Source organism: Cebus imitator, unplaced genomic scaffold, assembly GCF_001604975.1.
Source record: "Cebus imitator isolate Cc_AM_T3 unplaced genomic scaffold, Cebus_imitator-1.0 Scaffold61, whole genome shotgun sequence".
Taxonomy (NCBI): Eukaryota; Metazoa; Chordata; class Mammalia; order Primates; family Cebidae; genus Cebus; species Cebus imitator.
Window position 1 is genome coordinate 5,047,669 of NW_016107376.1, and position 11,792 is coordinate 5,059,460.

The 11,792-nt window shown below is 42.5% G+C and overlaps 1 protein-coding gene across 1 annotated transcript in view; it reads right to left on the reverse strand.

Annotated features, from left to right (window-relative positions):
* Window positions 1–1,178: 1,178 nt before the first annotated feature.
* OLAH (oleoyl-ACP hydrolase) overlaps window positions 1,179–11,792 on the reverse strand; it is a 26,431-nt gene continuing 15,817 nt past the window's right edge. Inside the window, exons 4-7 of the mRNA XM_017529742.2 lie at window positions 11,484–11,583; window positions 10,203–10,372; window positions 2,519–2,607; window positions 1,179–1,386 (exon numbers count right to left, since the gene is read on the reverse strand). Coding sequence (XP_017385231.2) covers window positions 1,244–1,386; window positions 2,519–2,607; window positions 10,203–10,372; window positions 11,484–11,583 — 502 coding nt within the window. The 3' untranslated portion in view covers window positions 1,179–1,243. The remainder of the gene's footprint in view (window positions 1,387–2,518; window positions 2,608–10,202; window positions 10,373–11,483; window positions 11,584–11,792) is intronic.

An 11,792-nucleotide genomic window follows, 5' to 3' on the forward strand; every position in this document is an offset into this window, starting at 1 on the left:
TTTTTGTATTTTTAGTAGAGACAGAGTTTTGACACATTGGCCAGGCTGGCCTCTAACTCCTGACTTCAGGTGATCCATCTTGGCCTCCCAAAGTGCTGGGATTATAAGGGTGAGCCACTGCACCCAGCCTCCACATTACTTTTGTACCAATCTTTCAGTGAGGGAGCCCTGGAAATAGTATCAGATCAAAGGATAAAGTACAACACATACTACACATTTAGCATAATTTGCTTGAGGCTATTTGTAGCCTAAATTTATTATATGAATTCTTTATTACATGATTTTTTTTTTTTTTTTGAGACAGGGTCTCAGGCTGGAATGCAGTGGCATGATCCTAGTTCACTGCAGCCTCAACCTCCTGGGCTTAAGCGATCCTTCAGCCTCAGCCTTCCAAGTAGCTGGGATGACAGGTGCACACCACCATGCCTGGCTAATTTTTAAAATCTTCCGTAGAGACAGGGGTCTCCCAAACTCCTGACCTCAAATAATCCTCCCCATCAGCCTCCCAAAGTGCTGGGATTATAGGTGTTGAGCTGCTGCCTCTGGCCCCTATTTCTGCTTTTCTTTTTCTCTTGGTTCTTGTTTGCCTCCAGCTGTTGTGCTTTCTCCCTAAGTCAAGTTCAAGTTATTGCTGAGTGAGGCCAAGGCAGCCTCTTAGGCATGGCATTTGTGCTTGGCCACTCTCTTTGTCACCAGCCAGGCTCTAGATTGGTTGTTCGTTTGGAGGACTGGACCCAGGTCCCAGCCAGTGATGCCGGGTGGCAGAGCATGGCAGGGTGGCAGGGCTGGGGTACATGCATTCTGAGGACTTGCCTGTAAAAGTGGCAATACTCGTTTGGGGCTATCTTCTTTTAACAAAGCAGTAGATTGCGTTTTCTTATTAAATGGGGCTATTCTACATTTGAAAAGATGAGCTTTTACTTCAAGCATTTCCCCTTAATCATCTGTACCATTAAACTAATTGAAGGAAAAAATGGATAATTTACCAATCATGAATTTTGTTGACAAATTTCCAATAAAGCAGAATCAAGTGAGATTTTAATACGAAGATAAAAGACTCTACCAGAAGTATTCTTTAGTGGCTTGACCTTTGTCCCTAGCTACATACATATATTTATATAATGAATCTCCCTGACAGTAGAAAATGTATAATTTCTAATATTGGAATAAAATGAGTCACATCTGAATAACTGAGAAGAATATCATATCACTTTGATTATTTTAAAAGTGAAAGGAAAAATATCTAAAAATCGGTGAGCGATGATACTTCTAGACACTTGGTTATGTAGTTCTTGATGAACTTCTCGTTGGCAGGATTCTTAAAATAAAAGTGATTTCCTGGAAGCTTGTGGAAGCTTACACTTCCAGTGCTTACATTTTTCCAGCCTGAAAATAAACAAGATTATATTCAATAACAACACCAACTGCAACTAAAGATTCACTTTAAGACATTATTTCTTTAAGAGCTGACACCCTGGGGTACAGTTACTTTCAAGGACTATGTTCTAGGTGACAGAACAGGGCATTGCCCTATTAGACAAGCCCCTCATTCTAAAATTCACCTTAGCCAGGTGCAGTGGCTCACGCCTGTAATCCCAGCACTTTGGGAGGCCAAGGTAGGTGGATAACAAGGTCAAGAGTTCAAGACCAGCCTGGCCAAGATGGTGAAACCCTGTCTCTACTATACAAAAAATTAGCTGGGTATGGTGGCATGTGCCTGTAATCCCAGCCATTCAGGAGGCTTAAACCTGGGAGGCAGAGATTGCAGTGAGCTGAGTTCTCACCATTGCACTCCAGCCTGGGCCACATAGCCAGACTCCATCTCAAATAAATGAAAAAAATTCTTCTTAATAAAAAACCACCTAAATCCAAAGGGCATCAGCCTAATGGCTAAGGGTAGCATGGCCATAAACCAGAAATAACATCTCCAACCAGAGACATTCCAAACTCCTGGTTGGGAAGATGCTAACCTTGAGCTAACCCCACTCCAGCTGGAAAGATGTCTGCCCCAAGATAACCCCCCCTTCTCCCATTCCAACCCTGCCAGGAAACTTCTCCCTCACACAGAAACATTCCAAGCTTATGTTAAGCCCCCTCACCCTAAAACCAATATCTACTCTTAAGTCTGTAAGAGAAAGTGCTCCTGACTGAAATCGGCCATGAGGCCCTCTCAGGATTTATCTAAGAAAACCTGTCTTTGACTGTTAAGCCATGTTTCATGTTTCTTTCTTCTTTCTTCAACTCTTACACTAGGTGTCCTGCATTTTTAATTTCTTTGAGACCTATCAGTATACAGCAATTCTCATTTTACATAAAACCAACATCTCTCCCTTTACACTAAATACAACTTCAACTACTTTCTTACTCATTGCAGTAACTGCTAGTGGACACTGGTCAGAAACCGTCAAACATAAGTCTATACACCTACTACGTACCCAAAAAATTAAAGATTAAAAAAAAATTTTAAGCCATCGAACATATATTTCAATGCAATACCAGAGACTAAAAATAATTTCACCTTCAGTGTCCTTTACTAGGTCGATGTCTTCAGATCCAAAAAAACATGTTAAGTCACAAGAAAGAATAGTCTTAGATGGACTCTCAGAGCTGTAAACATAAAAGAGCTAGTTAATAATTGTTCAAAATCGACATCCCAGAATCTTTTCCTGTTCCTAACATCATGTCAATGAAACTGGGGTGGGCTCACTTCTTTTCCTTTGGCTACTTCTAACGGTGTAAACGTTTTTCACCAGTGACACTTCTACCTGTCAAAGCCTGCCTGAGACTCAGTGTGGAGACTAATTTCCAGTATCTAACTTCTAGGATGTGACAAGTGGCAGCAGGATGGCACTGGGGCACCCAGTTCAACTCAAGGTGAGGCTGGTGCAACCAGTCCTTTAAACTGTCATTCATCAGAAATGAAGACCTCTTTGGTAATTCTCAGCTCTCCCTGGCCCAGCAAAGGGCTGCTATGCACAGAAACTCACAACAGCAGCAAACGTGATACTGAGTCAGAGGTTTGGTACTGCAGTAGACACTAGGGGCACACGGAGAAACAAACACACTCCTTGCCCTGCTGCAGCTGAGAGACTCACTGGGAGACAGACATTATGAAAACAGACAACTAGAGAGAGATGGAAGTGCCGCCAAGCCCAGGGGGATGGAGAACACTTGGCAGGAGGGTGGAGGTGGGGACAGGGTCAAGGCAGGTCTCCTGGGGAAGAGGAGAGGATCTGAAACCTGAATGAATAGAGAAAAACTGGTCAAAGGGCAGAGAGCCAGCAGGGCGAGAGGGAAGAGAAAGATGATAAATTAATGGCTAGGTCAGGTGTGGTGGCTCATACCATAATCCCAGCAGTCTGGGAGGCCAAGGTGGGAGGACCACTTAAGGCCAGGAGTTTGAGACCAGCCTGGGCAACATAGCAAGATCTCATTTCTACTAAATAAAAAAATTAGCCATGTGTGGTGTCATGTACCTGTAGTTCCAGCTACTTGAGAGGCTGAGGTGAGAGGATCACTTGAGCCCAGGAGGTCAAGGCTGCAGTGAGCTGTGATTGCACCATTGCACTCCAGCCTGGGCAACAGAGTAAGATCCTGTCTCAAAAATCAAAACAAAACAAAACAAAAGGGTATTGTTCAGAGAACAAAGTAGAGTCTTGGGACAAATTAAGGTATAAGAGGTTATGCAAGACCCAAGTCTAGGCCACATAAAGGAATTTGGTTATCCCAAGAGTGAGAGGAAGTCACCAAAAAGACCTAAGACACGGTAGGCCATGATCAAACTCAACTCTTACCCTCTGGATAGAGTGTGGGGAATGGATCAGAGTGGGACCAAGTGTATGTGACCAGCCCAAGTGAATGGCCCTTGCAATAGTCCAGGCAAGGATTTGCTCCTGCCCAGAGTATAGAAAACCAGCAACATCCCTTGCCCCATCCTAACAATGAGAAAAAAAAAAAAAAAGAGACAAAAAGCAAACAGAGAAACTACAGCATCATGACTTGTCTTGAACCCAACAGTGAGCTGTGTTTGCAAAGCAAGCTAGAAGTCAAATTCTAAGGAGGGCAGACTCCCGCTACAGAAAGGTGGGGCCCGTAGGCAGGGTCGGGTGGAGCAAAGTCCAGGCAGAAGTCCATGTCCTGCTTACTGCAGTACATGTGGTAAGACTCAAATCAGCCAAAATTTTAGTGTTGTAGACAAATGGTGTGTTAGGTGGAGTTTACACTGACTTGCAGCTTCTTTTGACTTTTTTTGTTTGTTTGAGATGGAGTCTCACTCTGTTGCTCAGGTTTGAGTGCAATGGCGTGATCTCAGCTCATTGCAACCTCTTTCTCCTGGGTTCAAGTGATTCTCACACCTCAGCCTCCCAAGTAGCTGGGATTACAGGCATCCACCACCAAATCAGCTAATTTTGTATTTTTAGTAGAGACGGGGTTTCACCATGTTGGCTAGGCTGGTCTCAAACTCCTGACCTCAAGTGATCCACCTGCCTTGGCCTCTCAAAGTGCTGGGATTACAGGCATGGGCCACCATGCCTGGCCACACAGCCTCCTTTCCATGGGCCTTCACTAGGGGTTGATGAGAAAGATTCGGAGTAAGATAAGAGGCTAGAGAGACACCTCCACGGGGCAGTTAGTTAGCTGTGGCAACTGGAGTGGCACTAGATTGCAACCTGACCAAGTCTGCTCTCACTGTAAGCAGGAGCCTTAAGTTGCTGGAGAAGGGACATGAAACCCTCTCACTCCCAGGGTGCAGGTGAGTCCCTGTGGCTGCTGAGGGGAGGATAAAAGCATAAGCTTTTCAACCTCTGGGGAAGGGATGGGAAACAATTCTACAGCAAAACCAAGCAGAGCTCTCCTGCTTATGGGAAGGGGCAGGAATCTTCTGCAAAGGCAACCACAGATACAAGGCAAAAATGTGTTTGCAAGAGAGAAGGAGCAGGCATGCTGTGAAAGCCCCATTCACAGAGCCCAGGCTCAGGGGCTACCTAGAATTTATGCTTCAGACTATTTAGGATGTCCAAGAACTCCCTGTGTTACCCACAGCTGTGTAACAAGCCACAGCTGTCTACACTGGGGAGGGCAACAGGAGGGAGAGAGGCTGTTCTGTGAGTCACAGGGAACATTAAACGTGAGGGGTGGATCAGGACCACTGAGAAAAATTCTGCAACTGGATCCCACACCAGACACAGAGTAATTACACCAGAGGACTTGAGAGCTGGTGGTGCATTGGAGGTGATCACAGCAACAAGCCCAGACTAGACTGATTCACCTCCCCACACTAACGACCTGGCAAAAGGAGAGACGTGCTCAAATTCAGGTGTAAAACATTACCTTTAGTCTCTACTGTTTTATGCATGATAACTGGCTTTTGATTGAAAAAAATTATCAGACACAGGAAAGCAAGAAATAACCATTGTTAAGAGGCAAAGCAGTCAAAAGAATCAGAGGCACATAAGGTCCAGATGCTGGAACTCTCAGACAGGGACTTTAAAATATGTAGGATTCATTTGTCAACAGATTTAGTGGAAAAGGTGGGTAACATTCATGAACACCTGGGGAATTTCATTAAAAGGTGAAGACTGGAGAGAGTCAAATGGAATTTCTAGAAATAAGAACAGAAATGAGGAAGTCTTTTGACAGGCTGATCAGTAGACTTGATGCAGCTGAGGAAAGAAAGTCAGTGACCTTGAAGATGGTCAGAAGAAATTATTTACACTGAAACACAAAGGAAACATTTTTTAAAAAAGAGACAAAACGGAACTTCCAAGACATTTGGAACAATATCAATTATGAAACAGCCTAATATACATGGCATCAGGATCCCAGAGGAGGAACAATAACACAAAAGTCCCAAGCAAGAGAGGAGGACAGCTTAGATGAGTTGAAGTAGTCACAGCTTCTGGCACTTCTCAGCTGACTATTTCCATTTTGACTACCAGCTCTGAGCTTTGGTGGTAGTGATGAAGAAGGAGCGGACTGGGAAAAACTCTGTAGGCCTGATTTCATTTATATTGGAGAAAGCTGGGAGATAACGAGGAAAGGAGAGAGATCAGATTGAACAGGAGAAGGAGCAGGAGGGCAGGATTTCGGAGAGTTTTTGAACTCTGGAGAGAGGAAGTTAAAAGTTGTGAGTAACTACTGCAATTTGATCCACTGGAGAAAGGGTGAGAAGGTTACTGTTTTCTACATTCTATGAGTGGAATATTCCCATGAGTGATGTATGTTAATGCTTTATTTTTAGTGTTTGGGAGGTTTCTTTGGAGTGAAAAAACTCATCGGTTGTGAGTTTTTTGGTTGCGTTTTCTTTTTAAAAATAGCTTGTAGTTTGTTGTGTGCCAGACCCTCCCCTCTACCAAGCAGTTAATTCTCATGCAACACCTTGAAGAGTTGTTATTATCCCTTTGACAGACGAGACACAAACTGTTAAAGAAACTTGCTTAGAATCTCACAGTGAGTAAAACACAGAGGCTTTCAATCTGCTAAATGGGCTCTAAAGATGGCATGTTTTATCATTGTGCAAGGCTTAATTTTTTTTTTTCTTTTTTTGAGATGGAGTCCCCCTCTGTCACCCAGGCTGGGGTACAGTAGCGTGAGCTCAGCTCACTGCAACCTCCGCCTCCCAGGTTCAAGCAGTTCTCTGCCTCAGCCTCCTGAGTAGCTTACAGGCACACGCCACCACGCCGGGCTAATTTTTGTATTGTAGTAGAGACAGGGTTTCACCATCTTGGCCCAGCTGGTCTTGAACTCCTGACCTCATGATCCACCCGCCTCAGCCTCCCAAAGTGCTGGGATTATAGGCATGAGCCACTGCGACCGTCAAGGCTTAATTATTAAAAGCCAGCTTTTGCATACATGATTGCATTGAATATCCATAGCGATTTGGATTACTTCTTAGTTTTTTCAAATTTTGTTTTAAATTCACCAATAATTGTTTATATTGGTGAGGTATACTGTGATATTTTGATATAAGTATACATTATGGAATGATTAAGTCAAGCAAATTAACATATCCATCACCTCATATACTTAACTTTTTAAAATGATGTGCACATTTAAAATCTACTGTCTTAGCAATTTTGAAATACACATGCGTAGTCACCATGCTGTGCAGTAGATCTCAAAAGCTTATTCCTGGCCAAGTACAGAGGTGCTCATGCCTGTTATCCCAGCACTTTGGGAGGCTGATGCAGGAGGATCACTTAAGCTCAGGCGTTTGAGATCACCCTGGGCAACATAGAGAAACCCCATCTCTACTTAAAAAAAAAAAAAAAGAGGCAGTTGTAGTGAGCTCCCATCATCCCACTGCACTCCAGCCTGGGCGATAGAGCAAAACCTTGACTCAAAAAAAAAAACCCCACAATTGCATGGGTTTACTTCAGAGCTATTTTCATTCCATTGGTTGATATGTCTGTTTTCGTGACATTACAATAATGTTTTGATTACCATAACTTTTTTCCCCTTTCCTTTTCTTTTTTCTTTTTTTTCTTTTTGAGAAAGAGTCTCGCTCTGTCTCCCAGGCTAGAGTGTAGTGGTGTGATCTCAGCTCACTGCAACCTCCGCTTCCACAGTTGAAGTGATTCTCATGCCTCAGCCTCCCAAGTAGCTGGGACCATGGCTAATTAGTTATTTTTTTGATCCTTTCTCTCCTCCCTCCCTCCACCTTCAAGTAGGCCTCAGTGTGTGTTGTTCCTGTCTTTGTGTCCATGTGTTCTCATCATTTAGCTCCCACTTTTAAGTGAGAACATACAGCATTTAGTTTTCTGTTCCTGTGTTAGTTTGCTAATGATAATGGCCTCCAGCTCCATTCACCTTCCTGCAAAGGGCATGACCTCATGCTTTGCTCTCATTAGTTTCAAAGAACGTCTTGATTTCTACCTTAATTTCATTATTTACCCAAAAGTCATTCCGGAGCAGGTTATTCAATTTCCATGCAATTGTATGGTTTTGAGCAATTTTCTTGGTCTCGAATTCTGTTTATTTGTGCTGTTATCTGAGAGAGTAGATGTTATGATTTGAGTTCTTTTGCATTTTCTAAGGAGTGTTTTCTATCTGATTATGCGGTCATTTTTATAGTATGTAATGTGGCAATGAGAAGAATGTATATTGTGTTGTTTTGGGGTAGAGAGTTCTGTAGATATCTATCAGGTTCATTTGATCCAGTGCTGATATTAGGTCCTGAATATCTTTGTTGATTTTTTTGCCTTGATGATCTATGGGGTGTTGAAATCTCCCAATATGATTGTGTGGGAGTCTAAGTCTCTTTGAGGGTCTCAAAGGACTTGCTTTATGAATCTGGGTGCTCCTGTGCTGGGGGCATAGATATTTAGAATAGTTCGGTCTTCTTGTCTAATTGAACCCTTTACCATTATATAATGCACTTCCTTGTCTTTCTTTTATCTTTGTTGGTTTAACATCTGTGTTGTCTGAAATTAGGATTGCATCCCCTCCTTCCTTGTGTTCTAATTTGCTTGGTAGATTTTTTTCCATCCTTTTCTTTTGAGCCTATGGGTGTCACTGCATGTGAGATGAGCATAGCTTTAAAAAGTATCAGGTTTCTGGTTTTGTTTTTCTTTTAATGTCAAACTGGTATTTCTTTGATCCTCGCTCTACAATAAGCCAGAAACACAAGACAGCTTTAGTCTTAGGAGAATCACATTTGAGCTAAGATGGTTGGGATAGAAATGGACACATATGCCTAGACTTGGGATATTGAAGGTAAATCGTGTAGCTTGTGATAGATTGGACGTGGACAGTGAATGGAAGAACGTGTCAAAGATGAATGGATTGTCTCCATTCTCAAGGTGCTGCGAGTCTCTTAACCTTTTTGTAGCTATTTGTGTAAGCTTCTAGCAGCAAGCACTGCCTATTGTGCTGAATGCCCAGTTCCAGACCTCGTGGAGGAAATAAAAGAAACATAGGCCCAAGCCTGCAAGGAGCTTACACCAAGGGGAAAGCCCCAAGCAAAACAGAAAAAACAAAGGACAGTATGCAACAGTGACTAAGGGCCAAATCATGGTGCCACAATGACTATGGGGAAGTTAGACTAGGAAGAGCCATTTGTAGGCTTAGATTATTAGGGAATGTGGTGACTCATGCCTGTAATCCCAGCACTTTGGGAGGCACATGTGGGCAGATCACCTGAGTTGGGAGTTTGAGACCAGCCTGGCCAACATGGTGAAACCCCATCTCTACTGAAAATTTAAAAAATTATCTGGGCATGGTGGCACACATCTGTAACCCCAGCAACTGGGAGGCTGAGGCACGAGAATCACTTGAACCTGGGAGATGGAAGTTGCAATGAGCTGAGATCTCACCACTGCACTCCATCCTAGGCAACAAAGCAAGACTCCATCTCAAAAAAAATAAAAAATAAAAAAAAAATAAAGGATTTACAGAGTATCAGGACTTTAGTTCTGTCAGAAGAATCAAGTGTCAATACAGACATCCCATTAGACAAGGGAATGGAGAGATGTCATAGAACTTAATGAGTTCTGGAACCAAATTTACAAAAAAGTAAACCTAGCAAATTTCTCCCCCCTTTTTTGTACCCACATTTATAAGTAACAATCTATTTCTGCTGACCCTTCTAAGAAGATGAATATGCGTTAGCCTTAATTTATTCAACAAATATTTACTATGTTATATAATAAAATATGCATGTCTAATCACATATTTTTAAAAGAAAAATATATGCTAGACATTTTTTTTTGAGATGGAGTCTCACTCTGTTGCCCAGGCTGGAGGGCAGTCGTGTGATCTTGGCTCACTGAAGTCTCCACCTCCTCCGTTCCAGTGATTCTCCTTCCTCAGCCTCCCAAGTAGCTGGGATTACAGGCGTGCACCACCACACCTGGCTAATTTTTGTGTTTTTGGTAGAGATGGGGTTTTGCCATGTTGGCCAGCCTTGTCTTGAACTCCTGGCCTTAATTGATTCACCAGCCTTGGTCTGCCAAAGTGCTGGAATTACAGGCATGAGTCGCTGTGCCTGGCCTTGCTAGACATCTTGTATAGTCACAATTTCTATGCCTAGGCTCCATTCTAAACCAGTATACATACTGTAGGTGGCCCCAAAGGAAATTAAACCAAACTCTTATAATTTTGTCTTCCCATCCAAGCAGGCTCAGAACACTATCAATCTATGTTTTCTCTGCAAATAATTATACCAAAAAAAAAAAGAAAGAAAACTTGTCTCTGTTACTTACATGCATTTACTAATAATGTTCGCATCTACCATCATAGTGGGCATACATTGTTGCACAAGTTCCTTGTCTTCAACAAAATTCATGGGGGTGCCTCCAAGATCCACAAGGTAACGACAAATTTGTTCTTCTGACAGTCCACCATCTTTGGGAATTTCAATGTGGACCTTTGACTTGAAACATGAAAAATACAGGCCTGATATTTCATATCAACTGAAAACTGTTGTTCTAAGGGAAAAGTCATTAAACCAAGGCTGGGAAGTGGACTGCTTTATCTACAGGCTTCAGGGAAGGACTATCTCATTTTGAAAGCAGGAAGGCTCATTAGTGATAACTGCAGCATCATAATGCCACCAAAATGGCTTTGTAGATTTAGAACCCTGGGACAGGCAGGATCTTTCTCCAGAGGAAGTGGGGAAGACCAAAGAGGTAGGAGGAAGAGCAGCAGGAACAAGCAGCACCAGGTTTAAAAAGCCATCGTAGTTCTAAAAATGTGATATCACTATCCCCTTTTTAAATTCCAAGGAGTCTTTCCTGGTTCTGATCCAGTTACTTTGCTCAAAGTTGGTTAAGTTCCCAGCTGATCCAGAATGAAGGAAAAATCACTATAGTCAGCATTAGCTCAGAGATGCCAGGAATAGTGCCAGCAGGGAACAGTTGAAGCACATTTCAGGGAAACACAGAAATAATGATATTGAAAGAGATTTAAGGGACTTTTCAACAGCAAGTATTAGGTTGGTGCAAAACAATTGTGGTTTCTGCCATTGAAAGTAATGGCAGACCAGGCATGGTGGCTTATGCCTGTAATCCCAACAGTTTGGGAGCCCAAGGCAGGTGGATCCCCTGAGGTCAGGAGTTCAAGACCAACCTGGCCAACATGGTGAAACCCCATCTCTACTAAAAATACAAAATTAGGTATGGTGGCACACACCTGTTGTCCCAGTTACTCAGGAGGCTGAGACAGGAGAATCACTTGAACCCAGGAAGTCGAGGTTGCAGTGAGCCAAGATTGTGCCACTGCACTTGAGCCTGGACAACAGAGTGAGACTCCATCTCAAAAAAGAAAAAAAAAAGTAAGTAATGGCAAAACCTCAACTGCTTTTCCACCAACCTAATAGTATCCCCACCATCATCACCATACTGGACCAAAATTCATCAGCTAGGGAAATAATTTTTATCCCCATTTCCCTGCTCTCCACTACCCTTCCTAGGAATAAGCTAAAAAGTGTCAGCATAAAAAGTGTTTCAAAGACAGCCTAGATAATTCACTCTAAGATTACTTACATGTGGAGAAAAGGCACTTGACAAAAATAAATGCAATGGTTCTAGATTATGCTTTTCTTTTAGGTGTAGTGCAGTCTTAAAAGCCATGTAGCCTCCCATGCTAAATTCAGGAAAGAAAAACATGACAAGAACTATTAAGCAAAACTCATGATGATCCTCTGAGTCAATAGAAACAGTATCATAAACACAACCATGGTCATGGAATAGTCGAAATAAAAGTGTGAGTTGATTAATAAGTCCATGTTTTCAATGATCTATGTCAGCATAAAAAGTGTTTCAAAGACAGCCTAGATAATTCACTCTAAGATT